This window comes from Emys orbicularis, chromosome 7 (assembly GCF_028017835.1).
Source record: "Emys orbicularis isolate rEmyOrb1 chromosome 7, rEmyOrb1.hap1, whole genome shotgun sequence".
In the NCBI taxonomy this organism is placed as follows: Eukaryota; Metazoa; Chordata; order Testudines; family Emydidae; genus Emys; species Emys orbicularis.
The window spans coordinates 5012827-5033379 of NC_088689.1; the positions used below are offsets into that span (position 1 = coordinate 5012827).

Sequence of the window (20553 nt, forward strand, 5' to 3'; positions counted from 1 at the left end):
GGGGCAGCAGCCTGGGAGCGGCCCAGCTGTCCAGCCCGCGCTGCTCCAGAGGTGGCACATCTGGCCGGCCCACGTGACCCTGGTCCCTTAGCGACATGTATGAACAGACAGCTGTCACCATAACAACGGGATGGGGGGGGGGCTGGGAGGGAGACCGCCGCCCCCGCAGGCCGCGGGGAGCATGCAGGGGCTCGGGGAAGATGCCCCGGCAGCGGCTCGCTAGGGGCGGAGGAGGAGGGGGTGGGAGGGGAGCGGGAGGCAGGACTGCCGAGGCCAGGTGCGATCTGTGGGGCGAAGCGGGGGCGGGGGAGAGAAGCAGAGACACAAAGAGAGAAGCAGGGGAGGACTCGGAGGCTGAGCCGTAGGGAGGGGGGGTATTAGAGCCAGAGTCTCCCAAGGAAGATCAGAGCCCCCCCGCATTGGAGCCAAGCAGGCAGCCGCTCCCTCCTCCGGCACCCCCTCCCCGCAGCCCGGGAACCAAGTAATCCCCATCGATGAGGAGGAGGAGGAAGAGAAGACAAAAGGGGATTTCAGCTCTGAAGTGACAGCAAGGGAAAGGAGAAGCCGCAGGAGAGGCAGAGCAGAGCTGCAGGTTCTCCAAGGCACCCACCCGGCAGCACGGCCCCAGGAAGGGAGAACCCACCCCACACGCGCCTTCCAGCTGTTGGCTTGCTCTCTTCTGCCTTTGATGCCATGGGTAACAGCTTCTCCAGCATCCCTGCACTGCCCAGAGGCAACCAGAGCAGATTCCACAGGGTCCACCACCAGCACCTCAAAGGTAGGGGTACCCCATCCTGTGTGACTGCGCCTAGGGAGGGTGCTATCCGTGGTGGGTTGGGGCTGGCCGTGGAGCAAGAGGTTGCATTGATGGTTAGTTTCTGTGCTACTGGTCTTTAAACCCATTTCCTCTTTCTGTAGTGAGTCTCACATTATCTCCTAAAGAGGCTCAGGGGGTAGGATCCCTCCCCTGACATGCCTGTCTTAGTATGCACCTATTTGACAAACTCTCCCCCAGGGCTTCGGTCCAGGAAGCCCAAGTGGGGTGGGAAGGGACATGTGTAGCTCAGACCATATGGGTGCCAATGAACTTTGCAGAAGGTTAGACACTCAAGGCAATCAGCTTTCTCACCCCAGTGACTAAAGGCATATGACTGATACTCCAACAATTCAGGCCCAATTTGCCATTTATATCACCATGCCTCTCCACACCTTCCCTTCATTCAGACAGGGATGGCCTTGTCTATGGCTTTTAATTCTCTACAGTGGGAATAATGCATGAAGGATGGCTGAACGAAAGCGAGGGGCAGCATGTTTGAGACATGAGGGTCCGGCTGGAGATTCTTGCCTGTATGCTCGGGGTTCTACTGATCGCCATATTTGGGGTCGGGAAGGAATTTTCCTCCAGGGTAGATTGGCAGAGGCCCTGGAGGTTTTTCGCCTTCCTCCGCAGCATAGGGCAGGGGTCGCAAGCTGGAGGATTCTCTGCGACTTGAAGTCTTTATATCACGATCTGGAGACTTCAACAGCTGAGTTAAGGGAAAGTGGGTGGGTCAGCTTTTGTGGCCTGCATCATGCGGGAGGTCAGACTAGATGACCACAATGGTCCCTTCTGACCTTAAAATCTATGAGTCTATGAGTCTATGAGACACATGCTGTCTTTGTGGTTACCCCAGAAATGTCATTTTTGGGGGGATGGACCATCACTCCATTTTGGAGAACAACAGGATATCTGGGGCTTCTATTCCAGTTTGAGCCAGGATTATTTTTCTTCCTCAGCCCCACTCATCATGTTAAAATCCCATTTCTGAGCTACATCTGTGCGCTCCCAGGGCCACCTCCGATGGGGTGACTTGCATGAGTAAGGTGGTCAGGATTGGGGGTCAGTGGCATTCATTCTTCTCTGTCTTTCCCCTCATGCTACCCCCGAGAGGGCGTAAGTCAGGGCAGAATCATGAATTGGCCCCTGAGTGTCCATATTTTCACATCCCAAGGCACTGAATGAAGTCAAGGGAGTATGTCAGAGATCCACCCATACAGAAAAAGACCCCAAAATCAGGACTGTCCCTATAAAATTGGGACATCTGGTCACCCTAGGGGAAACTAGTGTTCACCCACCTTTCTACTGAGTTTGAGCTCCACAGTTGAAAGGTGCTATGGATTAATGATGATGATATTTATATTTATTAAATAGGAGGATTTTCTGATACCTCTGTGAGAACTTGATTCTTCCCCTCCTCTCCCTCCCCCCCACCCCCCGCAGTGGCTAATTTGGAACAGTTGTTGCATGAACTGAGGGCTATTGTCAAGGCTTTTTGAATGGGTCTGCTAGAAGATGTCCAAGAATGTTTACAGTCCTATCATGGACTGATGAATCGATCAGAAATTCAGTGCAGACAATTGCTGTATTTAAAATTAGACTGGCAAACAGGGGCCATTGAACCCTAAAGAATGACCAATCATCCCCTATCAAGGCAAACGTGAAGGCTGTAGTAGTTGGTATGCAATTGTAAACTGCCAGGAAGGGTTTATCTTTAAGAGTAATGTGGTCAGCTGGAAATCTTTCTAGAGCAACCTTAAGCAGATAAGAATTTATAAACTGTAGCCAGAAGGGACACTGCCTTCTAATCCGTTATCATTAGCTTATGTGAGATTTCCAAGATGCTATTTATAAATCACTTGATTTGTTTCTTTCACGGCATGTTTTGTTTGTTTTATTTTCCATTTTAATTGAGTTGCCATCCATGCCAATGCAGCAAGCAAAATTGTTCGCACTTTGTAATGTAACAGAGCAGTGAAAATCGCTTTGATTTGAATAAAGAGTTAACAAGACATTGCCGTTGTAAAAACCAAGCAACTGCCAGGGACAATATGTGCTTTTTTCTGTCTTTTCTGAAACAAGACGGCCTCAGGTTCTACATTTACATGCAGAATAAACAAGTCTGATCAGATCTGACAGGTTGCTGTAAAATGGTTTAGAGGCATAGCAGCAAAAAGTATGAATGTCACACTGTTTTGTTACATATCTGCCATTTAACGTTTTGGGAAATGTATTTTAATTGAAGGTACGCTTCTTCCCCCCGTCTCCCCCACCTTGGACTGAACATTTGAGTTTGTGAGGGATAGAAAGAGCTAGCTGCTTTGGAAACCACATAGAGCCTTCAGCCACCAAATCAGCACCCTCGTGCTGTTTTATGCAGGGGACCTCCCCTTAACCTGTGATAAAGTGCCAGTGATAAAGTTTGGCTCACTCTTGCCAAAGCAGAGACAACTATATGACTGTATGGAGCTGTGCCTGGTGGTTCAGAGATCTGAAGTTAGAGTTTTGAGGCCTTAAAAGTGCTGTTGTGCTCTGTAAAGATGGCACCTCCATACTCAACGGATCTGCTCTCTGCATGTGCTCAGAGTCAGATCTACTGACTTGAGAGACAAAAGTCAGTTTTGACTACTTTTTATTCCTATTAGCCCTCCAAACCAAACACGGCTACGAGAGAATGAGCCAGATTCTATTACTTTTTGTGGATCACCCATAGAATTGTTTGCTAAGTTTCCAGACAGTTTGTCCTGAGCAAACCTACTGAAGACCGTGAGGTTCTACAGCTGTCCTTGAGGGCTGCGCTGGTGTCCCTGAGGCCTGATTTGGCCTGCAGAACCTTTGCTACTGGTGATGGTGCACTATGAGGAAAAAACTCAGCTTGAGTCTCAGATGTCAGGTTTAATTTACAGTCCAGGGCAGCTAGAATAATCATCCTTTTGCTTGTAAACTGAGTGCATTTGAGGTGGTGTCTTTGTCAGACTGCGCCTGCAGCCCGGTCACCTTTCAGAGCAGAACCACACTTTAAAATTGCACCTGTCCTTCTCCCTCCCTGCCGCCCCGTATGAGCTGATTGTTATTCTATGGAAACCACTCTGCAAGTGCCTCTGCTTTGGAATTATGGATGCCAGGATTGTGCATCACACCAGGAGTATATTTTATTATTATTGATTAACATTTATATCACAGTATTGCCTAGAGACCTCAGCCAGCTCAGAGCCCCATTATATCAGGCACTGAATGAACACACATGCAAAAACATGATGGTCCCCACCCCAAAGAGCTTACAATTTATAAACCATAAACTGAGACCAGACAGTTCATTTTAGTTATATTCTCAACTTGAATTTCAGTTAAACTCCCTCCTCTTCCATGTAAACTAGTGCCCTCTTCTGCACTGATGATGTCACTCCTAAAATAGTTGGCAGCAGTGAGTAGGCATGTTCATAGAAGCTTTCAGTGTGGGAGATGTGATCTAGTGGTTAAAGCACAGGCCCGGAGTCAGAAAACTTGTATTCTGTTCCCATCTCTGCCACTGACTGGCTGAGTGACATTGAGCAAGTCACTTCATCTCTCTGTGGTATGTTTGGTCTGCTTCCGCCATCTGTTAAATAGGGATAATAATGCCTGCTGCATGGGGATGTTATCTGGCTTAATTCATTTATGTTTATCAAAGCGTTTGAGAGCATCAGGTGGAAGATGCTTTAGAAGCTCAAGGAGTTGTATTAGATCAGCCATAGATCCTAAAATGTGCTCCTACCTCTATACTTGAGCCACTTTTCTTTTTTCCCTTCCCTTTCCTGTGGATAATGATGTGAATCTGCAAGGTACTGAGCACTTCCTTTGAAGTCAGTGGAAGATGAGGGCATCCAGGACCTGATCAGATCACCTTGCCTTGGATGTTGAGATCCTAAAACCACAGACAGTGATCGGAGGACCATTTTCCTTTGGGTGTGGGGTGGTGGAAAGCTAGAAGGGGGCTCAACTACTGCATTCCAGCATGCTTTCCACTTGTAACCCAGGAACGGTCCATACTCCGAGGACTTATAAGAGATAATATAGCCATTGTGCTTCCCTAATGGAGGACAAAGGATTATGCTCATCTGGTGACAATTTGCACTTGACACGGCCAGACGGACAACAAGAAGCTATTACTGTCCATGAGAATCATTCTCTGCTAGTCTCTCGTATGATTCCTGTTAACTACCAAACCAGGTCTGTGTGGCTGTTTGAAAGAAAGCTGAGAGGAGAAACTCCAGCTGTATCTACTCTCATAGATTCCGCAGATGGAACAGACCTCTTAGACAGCCGACCCATTCTTGCGTCTAATGTATGTTTATTAGTACTAGGGCCAGATTAGCTTGAAATGTGCCAAAAGATGGGCCTCCACGACTTCTTGGAGGCATTTATTGTATAGTCTAACACATCTCATTGGCTGGAAGTTTTGTCTGATATTCATATTCAGTTTTCTCTTAATTTCATGCCTTTATTCCTAGTCATCACCCTCATTGGTCGCCCTCCTTGCTGGTTGCACTTTTCAAATATCTGTAGACAGTGATCACGTCCCCTGCTTAGTTGCTTAGCCAGGCAAGACATATTGAACTCTTCCTCCTCTCATTTACAGGCTGCGCATCCTGTTGGTTAGAGCTACTGTTTAGTGCCTAGATCCAAGATGGCATTAAATCCTTTTTGTGGGACCGCCTTGGCCAGCAGTTAGGGCACTGGACTATGAATCAAGGGACCTGGGTTTTATTCCCACCTCTGCCATAGGCTCCTTGAGTGACCATGGGCAAGTCACTTTATCACACTATGCCTCAGTGTTCCCATCTGTAAAATGAGGCTTCTAGTGCTAAGCCACCTTTGTGGAGAGCTTTGAGATCTACAGATCAATAGCACTCTATAAATACTAAGTAGCATTCCTGTACCTCATCATAAATTTGTTCCTCCAGCCACTGAGTCTTATTGGGACATACCAATCATCCTGGTAGTTCAGTATCCTGATTCCAGCAGTGTCTAATTCCAGATGATTATTATTTATATTGCAGCAGCATCCGGAGGCACCAATCCGTATCGGAGCCCCAGTGTGCTAGGTGCTGTACATACACAAAGTGTTAAAGATGTTCCCTGCCCTGAAGAGTTTAAGGTTGATATTTAGGCTATGTCTACACTACAGCTTATGTCGGCAGAACTTATGTTGCTTAGGGGGGTGAATAAACCACCCCCGTGAGTGACATAAGTTACACCGACATAAGCGCCGGTGTGGACAGCGCTATGTTGGCAGGAGAGCTTCTCCCGCCAACATAGCTATACTCCTGGGGGAATTCTGTGCCACTGCGCATGCACAGAATTTATGTCCCCGTAGATTTCTTTGCTTCCCCACAGAAAATGACTTTCTGACAGGGAAGCAAAGGGAAGCCACAAGAGTGGTCATGCGACCCTCCCCAGCAGTATGTTTTGGGTGCCCCGGGCAGCCGACAGAGAGGTAAATCACTATGGGGCAGGGGACAGGACTGGGAAAGACCCAGCTGGTGGCTCCTACCCTGCGCCAGGCTCAGCTGCTAGGGAGGATAGGACTTCCTCTTCCCCTGCTTGGCATATGAGGCCAGGTCAGACCCACCCTCAGATTTCTCCCCCAGCTGCAGGAAGCTCTGCATACTCCCTTCCTGCCACTTCCTGCACCCATGCTCCTCATCTGCAGGGGGAGGGATCCCTGTATAGGGAGTTGCTCCCCCATCCGCCCAACCCCCGTGCATCCAGACTCCCGCATACCCTGAGCCTCACCCCTCCGCACTCAGAACCCCCCCGATGAGTCCCACTTCCTCTGCACCTAGACCAGCCCGACGAGCCACCTGCACCTGGATCCCCACCTCACTGAGCCCCACTCCCCTAGCAGCTGGACCCCCCACTGAGCCACACCCCGACCCTCCCCGCTGAGCTCCAACCACCTCCCCCTGGACCCTCTGCAGAGTCCCATTACCATTGCACCCAGAACCCCCCAACAAGCCCCTGTGCAATCAGATCCCCCTCGCACCCAGACCCCCCACTGAGCCGCCCGCACCCAGATTGCCCCACCCAGAACCCTCTCAACCCACACCTGGATCCCCCCCCACTAACCCCCTCCACACTTGGATCCTCTCTTGCTGAGCCTGCCTACCCACTCCTGGTGCACCTGGCCCAGAGGGGCAGGGGCCTGCGGCGTTTCTGGGGACGGCCTGGTCCTTGCGTTATGTCAGGGTTGGGTGCAGCCAAACCGCTGAGTCCATGTCCTGGGGGACGGGGGGACGCTGGACAGTGATCTCCCACCTCTGTGCAGCCAGTGGCCTGTGCTCCCCATTGCCAGGCTGGAGCCTCCACATTGTTTTGACAAATAAACTTTGCAGAATTTTAAAACATTGTGCGCAGAATGTTTAATTTTTTTGGTGCAGAATGCCCTCAGGAGTAATAGCTCCCGCCGCACGCGGAGGCGGTTTTATTATGCTGATGGGAGAGCGGTCTCCCGTTGGCTTAGAGCATCTTCACTAGAGGCGCTGCAGCAGCACCGATGCAGCGGTGCTCCTGCAGACTGTAGGTGCAGACAAGGCCTAAGATTCTAACTCCTACAAGTAGCCCTTACTCACGTGAGGAGGTCCAGTTGCTTTAGTGGGACTACTCAGGGTTTACAATTATGTTGCTTTACCTCTACAGAGCACTGTATGAATCGTTACTTCACCCTCATGGCACCCTTGTAATGCAGGTGTTGTTCTTACTCACATTTTACACAAGGGGAGATTGAAACAGAGAAGTGCAGTGACTTGCCAAAGGTCACACAGAGAATAAGTAACAGGCGTGTGATTATAACTCAGGAATTCCAAACCCTGGCTTCTAGCCACTGGAGAATGCTGCCTTGTAAACCCTCAGAACACACCTAATTGTGCAACACTCCACTAAGGAGGGAGTAGATGTACTCCTTCTCCTGAAGTGTGAAGCTTGCTAGCACTAGTTATTTTATCCTAGCTTACAGAACTACAGAGGCTATTCCAAGCCAGACCAGTATATGTCCATTGACATGTATCTATGGCATAGAAACTTTCCTATCCCTCACAGATATTTTTATGGGTCTCAGAAGAAGAGAAGAATAAAGATGATAATCTGGTGGGTGTAGGTGTCTCGGTAATTGTAGGCCGTTGACAGAAATGAATATCCTGCTGTCAGCTCCATTTTGTGGGATCACTAGATAAAACTAAATGGAAAACAAAGGACGTTAGTGGCTGGTGGAAATTAGGACTAAGGCTGTAGGAAGTGATCAGATACACAGAGCATGCTGTGGGGAGAGGCTATGACTGGTGCCACTTTTAGAGCTCCGAAGAATGTTTAGGAAAGGTGCATCCTGCCGTATCTCTGTTAGGAGGGTGTGATGTGGGAAAGGAACAGAGATTTTTGTGACTCCTTCTCCACCTCTTAGCACACCTGGGACAGCACAGGGCAGGATTTAGGGGCTTGATCTTGCAAGGCACTGAGTGCCTTCCGCTCCCATTGCTGTCAGGATCAGACTCTCTTCTGGATAATGCTTCTTCAAGCCACATGGAGTCAACAAATTGGAACCAGCACCAGAATGGAGGTGAATGTGTCACATGGCCTTTCCATTGAGTAGCTAGCCTCCTTGACCTGCAGCTTTGATGGTTCACGTGTCCCTCTATTTCTGCCCTTGGACCTTGGTTTTTCTCTCTCCGGTCATTCTTCTTGGGTCGTGGGTATTTTTAAAAAATGTCATTAGGTTTATATGACCTTCCCCCAGGCACTAGATTTTTCCTAAACTCCTGAGTTCTAACTTCCAGCCCCTAAACTGCCTGTAATTATCCAGCTCTCTAATTACAGCACTTTATTGACATTCCCTTTTTTAAGCCCGGGAGCCTGACAATGAAACTGGTACAGGTTCAGCTTGTCAAAGATTTTTCAGAAAGTCACATGTGGCCTTAACATCAGGTGATGCTGTTACCACACAGGAGCAAGAATGGCTGCTTTTGAAAGTCACTTTGATTGGAGACAGCAAAAGGCTCGATTGTTCCAAACGCACACATGGCATGAGGCCAGAAAACCGTGAGATTGATGAAGACGTCACGTGGTCCTACAGTAGAGATAATTAGTAAATCACTCAGATTTGGGGAGCCTGGATTAGAACTCTGGCCCTTCAGTTTCCAAAACTCAGGCTGCTATCGCAGGAAAACTCATTTAGTTGGTATTATTAGCCCCCCGTATGTCCCATTGCTAGAGGGTGATAATACACGCACACAGACACGCTCACTTTCTACATTATTACAGGTAGTCCTATTGGAGTTTGTTTTCAAGGGATTGTCCCCTCAGGGAGGGAGAGGCCGGGGAGGGTGACGAAGGACTTGGGGTGGCCTCCCAACACGTGTCGGCAATAATTGAGGAAGGGAAGCCTCAGTCCCACACTGGCAAATGTGTCTGCTTGGACAATTGGAGCGTCTCGTAATGGCAGCACCTTGGACTAGCCCTCCCATGTCTGCACAAGCAGCAAAGAGTCCTGTGGCACCTTATAGACTAAGAGACGTTTTGGAGCATGAGCTTTCGTGGGTGAATACCCACTTCTTCGGATGTTCACCCACGAAAGCTCATGCTCCAAAACGTCTGTTCGTCTATAAGGTGCCACAGGACTCTTTGCTGCTTTTACAGATCCAGACTAACACGGCTACCCCTTTGATACATGTCTGCACAGTAGCAAATGCAGAGGGGCCAGCAGGAACTGATGCTGCTTTAAGTAGAATTAACTCCAGAAGACGTTTGGTATGAAAGTCCAAGGGCCCAGTGGAGGAAAGTGCAGCAGAGAGAGAGAGAGACTGCTGCTGGCACTGCCCCCAACCCCAAATACTCACAGAGCCCCAACCCCCCCAGAGCGCATCAGAGGGGATTGAATGATGTCACAGGAGTGCTCGTAAAGGACAACTGGCCTTTGTTACCAGGCTTCAATCCCCTACCCTGGGTCAGTTATAACACAGATAATTTGGCCTCTAATTAGTTTGTTACACTTTTCCAAAATCACATGGCTTAGCCCTATTAGGTAGGTGTATAACATTATGCTCAATCCTCTCAGCCTGGCAGCTGGCTTCCTTCCGGTAAAGAAAATATTTATTTCTTTTGCAATGTTCTTGCATGGATCTCAGTGTTCTTGGCATTTTTGAATGACTTTGTCTAGCAGCTTGCAGTCCCTTCATCCTCTCACTGGAATGTATTGAACCTGGGAGAGGGAGATAGTGAGAGGGTGGTATTCTTCTCTTCCTCTCCCTAGAGCCACCAAAACTGAGTCTCCTTTGCTCAGGCAAAGGATGTAAATGCTCATTCTAGGCCCAGAGTCATTGGCTCAGAGACCAAAGGGAGGCAATGCTCCTTCCCTAATCCTGGGAGCTGCTAAGGGGCCAGTTTGGACATTGGTGCAGGTTAGGGCATCTCTGAGATCACTATTCAAACCCTATCCAAGCCAGTGGCAACAGGAAACCCAGATACCATAGTGATGGGAGTGGTGATAGAACCTAACCTGATGACATCCACTCTCCAGCAGAACTCTGTCAGTGGGAACCTATCAGTTCCCTCTGTCTCCACCCAGGTATATACAAGAAGGTGAGTTATCATGTCAACACTTGAGGTCACATCTAGAATGTTCTAGGTCTGTAAAAACCACCAAGTTTACTTGGGGAGCAATCTAGATTGTGATGAACTTCATAATGCGAATGTCCAACATGTTCTCTTCTTGTTGGAATCAGAACTACTTCACCGTGACTCCTGGGCCCTATAGTTCTAGCAGCTAGAGTGGAGTGACCTTTAGCTTAAGTGTGCTTTTGGAGAGGGCGATGTGAGTTCTGTCTTCACTGTGTGACCTGAATGACCACAGTGGGCAACCATGAAATACCTAGATGGTCACAGGTTTGTCACAATATTTTGCATCCTAGATTACTACTTGTCTTGGGAAGCTTATGCTGATTGCCCCACATCTGGGGAGGTTTCACATTTAGAAGCTTTTAAATCGGGCAGCTGGTGCTCTTACCTGCCACCGTTAGAGTGTAATGAGCACGAACCTGCACAGTGCTGCCAGGTTGTTTTTAATAGTGCATAGTTTCACTTAGAATGCATCACTTCATAGTGCTTGCCAAGATCCCTATAACTTCAAGACAGGCTAAACTGGAGCAAACTGGGTACCCACATATGATTAAAGGTATCCCTGAAATACCAAATCTATTTCTGAGCTAGCTGGAAGAGGGAAGGGCCCAGAATACCTGTCCCTTGATAGTGTGTGATAGGGTGTGCTCCACACACACCCTGAAGGGGTTAATGTAGGCCAAATGGGCCAATTAACCTATTAGGTTGCAAGCTGGGGGATATTTAGGCTGAGAGGAGAGCCTTAATTAAGGGAAGCTCATCTGTGAAGGAACAGGCAGGGTTTCTATAAAATCAAGGTGCTAGTAGTAGAAAGGGGGCTGCAGGTACTCTCCCTGGAATAAGGGCGAGAAAGGGATTTGAACCCAAGAGGAAGGGTTTGTCTAGCAGACCCAGGAGACAGGGGTTTAGCTAGAAGGCTGATGATACATGTGAGCCTGGGATGGGCAAGGTAGGAAGGATTGTGCTAGTACAGACATTGGCTGCTAGAGATAGGGCTCTTGGACTGGAACCCAGAGTAGAGGGCAGGCCTGGGTTCCCCTGCCAATCACTGAGTGAGTGGCACAATCTGGGCAGTCAACTTGAAGACTGTCAGAGTCTGTTCGCTCTAGCCACTGAGGGAGTGGTCTTGCCAGGGCAGTGGAGTTAAGGACTGTCTGGAATGCGCAGAAGACTGCGCGAGCACCCTGGAAGGGGAGAACTCTTGTGACTTGGCTGGAGGGCTAAACCATGAAGATGAGGCATGGTGCTTCCTGGGGAGCAAGAGAGAGGCTGCAAAGTGAGACAATGGACTGAGACACTGCAAGAAGAGGGTGTTGGGCCAAAAGAGCTAATCCCCAGAGCAGCCAGAAGGAGGCACCCCCGAGTGGTGAGTGGAGGCCTCCATGACATAGTGCCTTTCCAAACATGGTGGTTCTAAGATTAAGTTTACTCCAACATTGTCTAGGTATTCCGCTCTGTGCTGTAAACTGAAGAAACCCATAGCACCTGCTGGGATTTACTTAGCAAAAGTTGAAATTTTCTTTGAAAGGTGGAAGTTCTAAAGAACTTACACCCAGATCCTCAAAGGTGTTTAGGCACCTAATGACGTTGTCAACAAGAGGTAGGTGCCTAAATCTCTGCAGCAGTCCAGCCATGTTTTGGACAGCTCTCAGCCCAGCATGTTTTCTAGCTATAGTCTTACTATGTTGAATTAAATCCCACCGCTGCAAGGTATAACCGTTATTCTAAAGCATCACCTTTTGGCCATGCCCAAGTGTTTCTAACCAATAGAAACACAGCAACCCACGGACTGTAATTTAGCCCATGTGTCTATATTGTGAGTTAATTAACCTTGTAGTTACTAGCTTAAAATAGAACATTGTGCTAAGCATGTCTTGAGCACTTCTTACAGTCACGCTTTCCTGAGTCACATGGCTCAGAATAAGTAAAGTGAAGACTTCAAGGTCACTCCCATGTTAGGAGCAGTAATCTTCCCAGGTGCGAATCTGTTTTGGTTTTCTCTAATATGGATCACTAATGAATTTCTTGCTGATTTCAATCACTACTGCTCTCCCCTGCTTTAAGGTTATTAGCCACTGTATGCATTCCAATAAAAAGACCTAACCAACCCTGTATTGCCAGAAGATATAACCACTTCTGCCCAAAAATAAATACAATAGTCTGGGCGTTAATCATTCTTGGAACTTATATAGTGATTTATGTTGTCAAAGTGTGTCACAAGCATAAGTAATGTCCTGTGGGGTGAGTATTATTAAGGGAGGAAGGTTGGTCTAGTGGTTAAAGCACAGGGCTATAAGTCAGGAGACCTGGGCTCTATTTCTTACATTGCTGTGGACTGCCCTTTGGCAGGTTGCTTCACCTCTCTGACTGTGTTGCTGTCTGTGGAATGGGGATAGTAGTTGCTCTGTCACAGATGGCCTGGGAGACTAAATTCACTAACCTTCTCCAACGGCAGGTGCAACCCAAATACAAAGTGTTCTCCTCATCGGTATATTTTCCTATAGCTGCTGAACTTGTGTGTAACTAGCACCTATAAATCTGATGGACAAATACATATATATTTTTTTTAAGGTTAAGAGCTCACTCATAGGTGTGAGGCAAGTGAATACTTTGTGCTACAAGGCTAGAATTTTAAGTGTTCAACACCAACAGTCGGGGCGAGATTGTCAGAGTTTAGCTCCTATTTAGGCATGAAATTAAGCAGCCAGTTATTTTAAAAAGCAAATGAAATTAAGCAAAGCAGTTACTTTAAAAAGTGCCGAGTGCCTTTGCAAAACTGGAAGCATGATAGTGGGAGCTGCTGGATGCTGAGGACTTGCAAATTTGGCTTTTTCCTAGATGCCTATAAGGAATCTGAGTTCATCTGGAAATCTGGCCCCAATTGTGGGTGCCGAGCTTTTTTTCAAAAATTGGCCTACAGTGCATTTCATCCAAGGGTCTCAATGCACTTTGTAAAGATCGGTATAATCTCCATTTTATAGATGGAGAAACAGGCATAGAGAGGGTAAGTGACTTGCCTGAGGTCGCAGAGCAAGCCTGTGGTACAAATCAGGGATAGGACCCCGATTTTCCCAGTCACAAGCTCTCAAGATACCATCCTGCTTTTCCTCTCTATAAATATCCTGAAAATAATAGATTTTCTTCTCAACACCCTCTCTTTAAAGCTGTAACTCACACTCTGACCCTGTCAGAAGAAACCTAATCATATTATGCTTGATCCTTTCTAATTTACACTGACTTCCCATATGTCAACATACAATTAACCCTCCCCCCCCCCCCGATCATCTTTTATCCTCTGTTCGGCATAAGATCTGCTTGATTTCCCTTTAATTGCTACTCAAGTGGAGATGTGCCTGTGTTGCATGCTCTAATGCTCATCCACACCCTCTAATGTAAAGATTAGTATTAGAGTCTTAACTTTTGCCAGTTAAGCCAAGCAGCTGTAGAACCAGAGTCTATTTACAATCCAGATTCCAATGCTGTTCCTCAGAAGATCAGTTCCAATCTCCTTAAATCAGATCGGTTTAATTGATCATTAATTGTATTTGTATTAATCTGGATTTCTGTTGTTTGAGCAGTTGGTGCCATTTTATTTTTTGTATGTATTCTACAATGTCACTTTGGGTTTTTTTTCCCCCCGCCCCTTCCATGAAGAAGGCTTTTAACTTGAAGAATATTTAATTTAAGTTTAAGGATGCAGAAGTTTGGGGAAGGGGTGTCGAATAGTGGTTATAGCAGAGCCCTGGGAGTCAAAACACCTGGGTTCTGTTCTCAGCTTTGCCCCTGATTTGTGTTACCTTAGGCAAGTCAATTGAACTGATAGGCTAGGGACTGACCTTATGCAAAGGATAATTGTGCTCCGCTAATCTATTAGAACTCTTTGAACGTGCCAGCAAAATAGTGGATAAGGAAGAACTGGCTGATAGCACTTTTTTCTTAAAGCCTTTTGTGATCAGATGTGTCACAGGCTATTTAAAGTGTAGTCTGGCAAACTAATATGGAAAATATCATGCCATTATACAAACCAATGGTTCACCCTCAGCTGGGATAGTGTGTAGAATTCCAATCACCTGATCTAAAGTGGATATAGTAGAAATAGATCTGAGACAGGTGACGAAAATTATACTCATGAGGAGAATTCCATATAGGAAGAGAGGCTGAAAGATTGGGACTGTCCCTTTAAGAAAGGTGCTGAATAAGACAGGACATGATACAAGTATGCAAAATAATGAATGGGGCAGAGAAGGTGATTTGGGTGCTTCTGTTCACCCTTTTTCAGAATACAAGGACAAGAGACAAGTCAGTGAATTTGAAAGGCAGATCAATTAAAACCATAAGTGGAAATGTTTTTTCTATGGAATGCATAGTCCAGGGGTAGTCAATAGGTGGCTGCAGGCCAAATCCAGACCACCAGACACTTTTGAACAGATCCTGAAATCTTTTATTTACTTATTTGTTTACTTTCTCTGGAGTCTGGCCCTTGACTGTACCTTGGTCAAGAAATTTGGACTTTGACAAAAAAAAATAGACTACCCCGGCATAGTCTACCTATGGAATTCCTTGCCACAGATATTGAGGCCAAGCACTTAGCAGGATTCAGAACTTAATTGGACATTTAGGTGCCTATTGATAATCTACAGTTACAAGCAGTAGGATTTAACAAGACACCTCTCCTCAAATTTGGAATAGTTCAGGGCATAAGGTAACTTCTAACCAATAGGGTTGGGAAGAATAACCTATCCATAGAAGTTTTCTGTAACTGTCGATTCATAAACCTTCCTCTGAAGCATCTGGTACTGGCCAGTGCCAGAGATGGGATAGTGGACTTGATGGACTGCTGGGCTCACCTTGGATGGCAATTCCTACATTCCTGTCCACTCTCTATGCCTCATTGAATGCAGGTGTTTAATAATACTCAGCAGTGGTAAGGTTGAATGATAAAGCAGCAGAAAGCTCTCCATATTCGAGGCTGCAACCAGCTTCTATTATAAAATCCTATTGTAGGTGGGGGATGAGATGAGAAGAATCACTTCTGGTTCCAATTTGGCCAGCATTAGCTGGTGTGGGATGTTGCTGTTGGATGTCCAATGGCCTATATAAAATGAGTTGGTGCTTTTATTCCATTCTCTATTGGACAGTTATCTCAGGTCACTTCTGGCACTCATTGGCAGTCTCAACAGAGGCCAAGGATCAACTGGGCCATTGATTGGACAGTTAATTCAGGGAAGCCCTATGGTCTGTTATACAGGGGATGAGGCCAGATAGTTACAATGGTCCCTTCTGGTCTTATAACCTATGAATCGATGAGACTGACCATACAGCAAAATAGGTGAACAGAGGATGTCAGTCTTCAGTTGTCAGCCCAGCACCTTCGACCAGCATGAAACCCCCTAGAAGAAATTAAAAATACAGGGTGGCAAGAGGGATTGAAGGTAGGCTCCAGATTTGGAAATGCTAATACCAAATCCATTATTAATAAATGTGTTAAGAGAAAAAGCTGCATTGCAAATGCTGCTGTGACACAAGAAAGTGGCATACAGAATTAAAATTTCATATTCACTGGCATCTTATGATAAAGGTTTCATGATACATACCCAGTAATGCTGCTAAAAATAGTCTCGTTATCTAATCTTCCAACCGAGAATATGACAGAGATCACAAGTAGGAAAACAATTCAATGTAGCTTTTAGCTATTTTTCCCACTGCTTTCCTAGCCTGCACTAAAGCGTTATTGCTGTGCCGCTTGTAATTCATATGGAGCCAGTGTTGTTCAAAAGTAGAGAATGTCAGTGGAGGAGAGTTCAGATAAAACACAGAAGATTTATGACACAGCTTAGGGCCATGTGGGAAAGGGGAAGAGGAACTTAATGCTAATTTGTAGTCTAACAGCATTTTTCTGCGTGTGGCAAGAACTTCAGTATGCCACGTATATTATGCCACATACAGAGCAAGGGTTGTTAACTAAATACTTTAAATACTTGACTGTGGAGAGAACCAATTTCCTGAGAAATAACAGAGACCTAATGCCTTATGGGCCAGGTCTGCACCCATCTAGAACCTGATCCAAACAAATTCACTGGAGTCAATGGAAAGATTCCCAGTGGTTCCACTGGGCTTTTGATCAGACTTCTAACCACTGTGCAACTCCATTGACTTTGTTAGGTATTGTCAGAGCAGAATTTGGCCTTCTGTATGCATTGCTGATCCAATGGAGGGCCCCTCTGGCCCAAACCCCCATTGACTCCAGTGGGTGTTAACAGATGCTCCAGCCATCACATATGTAACACATGTAATCCTTGAGTCTAATCTAATTGCATCTATCTAGGCATTTATAACTTACTAAATGTATAAGCACATATTTATTCCTCCTTCCACCACATGCTCTGGTTTGGGAGTAAGGAAATAACCCAGAATGCAAAAATTTAGTAAAATTTAAATATACAGTTTCTAGAAACTGGAAAATAGTGAGTTGGATTTGGTTGTTCCATATGTAGATCCAGCAGAGCTATAACTAAACAGTCTTATTAGGTGAACTAAAGTCATGCTGGTGGGGATGTTTTTATGGTATTTAGACACCTATCCACTGGGAATGGCTCACTTTCACATAAGGCACCTAACAGACATCTGCTAATAATTGATTTCCAGTCACTACTAGTGTTGGCTGGATTCATACCAACATAGAGGGGAAGGGATCCCTCTTTCGTTACTAATCTTGGCATCATCCAAAAAAAGCATGTATTCCTTTGCCTTTATTCACTTTGTTTTGGCCTAAATGGTAGCAAATCGGGAAGTATTTGACTTAGCTGCTTTTCCAGGCCTAGGTATGGTGTGGTGCAGATAACCTGCCCTTTCAAGAAGTGGAAGAGTTTAATAAACTTCCTTGTATGGCGGGGAGCTTTCCTCCCTTCCCCCCAAAGGGATGTACAGCTGAGAATCCTGCAGGGAGAGGTGCCGACAGCTGGGCCTTGTTAAGGAAGTAGGATTTTCAGAGGATTGGTTTGCCCTGCTTGAGAGGCCCTGGCTCCCAGAGAAGAACAAGCTGTTTCTGAACTCCGAGGTTCCAGCCTCCAGAGATCAGCACTGAACAGCATGGAGGGTGAGAGAGACTGAACTTACTCTTCAGGAGCTTGCATCAGGGTATGACCTGGAAAATCAGAGATGTTGTGTAATGAGAACCCTTCCAGGGGATAGAATTAAATCTCCGATTAAGACCTTCAGTGGTGCTGTAGCTCAGTGTTTGATACTCCCCCCTTCCCCAAACTGGCTACCCAATGGCAGTTTTTATTCTCTTGCTGACTCATCAGTGGCATGAACAAAACATAGGCGAATGACAGGATTACTGCGCAGAACTGTCTATTAATAAACAGGTTAGAGGGTGGTCTCTGGGTGTATGTTCACTGTCAGTTACATGGAGATGTTTTTGTAGCCCCATAACCTGTTTAGCATCCTCTCCTCCTGTGTCGATCATCCCTCAGCAGCTGCAGTGCGGTCATTGCTTACATTTGTCTTTCTAAAACCCTGTCTATGCAGGCTCCCAGATCTCCACCTAGACTCCCTGACACAGGACTTATTTTAGAGAATATCTAAAAATATGCTGCCGGGGAATCAGAACTAAGTGAGTGCGAATGATTAAAGTAGTAGGGCAGGTGAATGGAACTGATGAGTTCTGTTCTGTTAGTTGGGAGTCAGAGTGACATCACTGGCACTTGTCTCTGCAGTGCTGGCTTGAAAACTTTTTTTTTTTTTTTTTTTTTTTTGAAACCTTTGATCTGGTTTCCCTTGGGAAAAGAAGTGGGTGGCTGGTGACTAAACATCATAGCTCTCCTCTCCTGCCTAGCAGATGAGGTAATTGCACCATGGTAACTTGTCTGACACCTTTTCCTTAGTTGTGTGCAATGTATCAACTTCCTGGATACCATGATCCGCTCCAACAATGGAACCAGAGATGCCAAGGGTTGGCTGTCTTTAAGGGCTTGTCTATACTTACGCGCTGGTTCGGCGGCAGGCAATCGAACTTCTGGGTTCGATTTATCGCGTCTTGTCTGGACGCGATAAATCGAACCCAGAAGTGCTCGCCGTCGACTCCGGTAATCCTGCTCGGCGCGAGGAGTACGCGGAGTCGACGGCGGAGCCTGCCCGCGGTAAGTTCAAACTAAAGGTATGTCTACACTACAGGATTAATTCGAATTTATATAATTCGAATTTAGGAAACCGATTTTATAAATTCGAATGTATTCGGCCACACTAGGCACCATTAATTCGGTGGTGTGCGTCCAAGCTACCATAGTAGCATCGATTTCCAGAGCGTTGCATTGTGGGTAGCTTTTACATAGCTATCCCATAGTTCCCGCAGTCTCCACCCCCCTTGGAATTCTGGGTTGAGACCCCAGTGCATGATGGGGCAAAAAACATTGTCGCAGGTAGTTCTGGGTACAGCCTCCCCCTCCCTCCCTGAAAGCAACGGCAGACAACCATTTCGCGCCTTTTTTCCTGAGTGAACTCTGCAGACTCCATTCTGCATCAAGCATGGATCCCGTTGTGCTCCAGAACGCAGTCTTGAACATTATAAACACCTCGCGCTTTCTCGTGGAGTTTATGCTTACACAGGACCAGAAAAAAGAGGCGAGGAGGAGGAGGAGGCGGCGATTGCAGCGCAGCGACCAGCGTGATGAGGACATGGACACGGACACAGAATTCTCTGAGACCGCGGGCCCCGGTGCTTTGGAGATTATGATGTTAATGGGCCAGGTTATAGGCTTTGAACGCCGATTCTGGGCCCGGGAAACAAGCACAGACTGGTGGGACCGCATAGTGTTGCAGGTGTGGGACGATTCCCAGTGGCTGAGAAACTTTCGCATGCGTAAGGGCACTTTCATGGAACTTTGTGACTTGCTTTCCCCTGCCCTGAAGCGCCAGAATACCAAGATGAGAGCAGCCCTCACAGTTGAGAAGCGAGTGGCGATAGCCCTGTGGAAGCTTGCAACGCCAGACAGCTACCGGTCAGTCGGGAATCAATTTGGAGTGGGCAAATCTACTGTGGGGGCTGCTGTGATGCAAGTAGCCAAAGCAATCACGGAGGTGCTGCTACGAAAGGTAGTGACTCTGGGAAATGTGCAGGTCATAGTGGATGGCTTTGCTGCAATGGGATTCCCTAACTGTGGTGGGGCAATAGATGGAACCCATATTCCTATCTTGGCACCGGAGCACCAGGGTACCCAGTACATAAACCGCAAGGGGTACTTCTCAATGGTGCTGCAAGCACTTGTGGATCACAAGGGACGTTTCACCAACATCCATGTGGGCTGGCCGGGAAGGGTTCATGACGCTCGCGTCTTCAGGAACACCAATCTGTTTAAACGGCTGCAGCAAGGGACTTACTTTCCGGACCAGAAAATAACCGTGGGGGATGTTGAAATGCCAATTGTTATTCTTGGGGACCCAGCCTACCCCTTAATGCCATGGCTCATGAAGCCATACACAGGCAGCCTGGACAGGAGTCAGGAGTTGTTCAACTACAGGCTGAGCAAGTGCAGAATGGTGGTAGAATGTGCATTTGGCCGTTTAAAAGGTCGCTGGCGATCCTTATTGACTCGCTCAGACCTCAGCCAAACCAATATCCCCATTGTTATTACTGCTTGCTGTGTGCTTCACAATCTCTGTGAGAGCAAGGGGGAGACCTTTATGGCAGGGTGGGAGGCTGAGGCAAATCGCCTGGCTGCTGATTACTCGCAGCCAGACACCAGGGCGATTAGAAGAGCACACGATGAAGCGCTGCGCATTAGGGAAGCTTTGAAAACCAGTTTCATGACTGGCCAGGCTACAGTGTGAAATTTATGTTTGTTTATCCTTCCTGAAAACCCGCCCCCTTTATTGACTCATTCTCTGTAAGGAACCCACCCTCCCCCTTCCCCCAGCTTGCTTTCAAAGGAAATAAAGTCACCATTGTTTAAAAATCATTTATTCTTTATGAATTGATTATAAAAAGAGGGAGAGAACCTGAGTGGGGTTTGGGAGGAGGATCAGCGGGAAGGAAAAGCCCAGTAAAAAAAGGTTAAGAAAATGGCAGCCTTTTGCTTGGGCTGTCCACTGGG

At 46.9% G+C, this 20553-nt stretch overlaps 1 protein-coding gene across 1 annotated transcript in view; it reads left to right on the plus strand.

Annotated features, from left to right (window-relative positions):
• Positions 1 to 693: 693 nt before the first annotated feature.
• Positions 694 to 20553, plus strand: part of NEURL1 (neuralized E3 ubiquitin protein ligase 1) — a 266866-nt gene continuing 247006 nt past the window's right edge. The window contains exon 1 of the mRNA XM_065407292.1: positions 694 to 778. Coding sequence (XP_065263364.1) covers positions 694 to 778 — 85 coding nt within the window. The remainder of the gene's footprint in view (positions 779 to 20553) is intronic.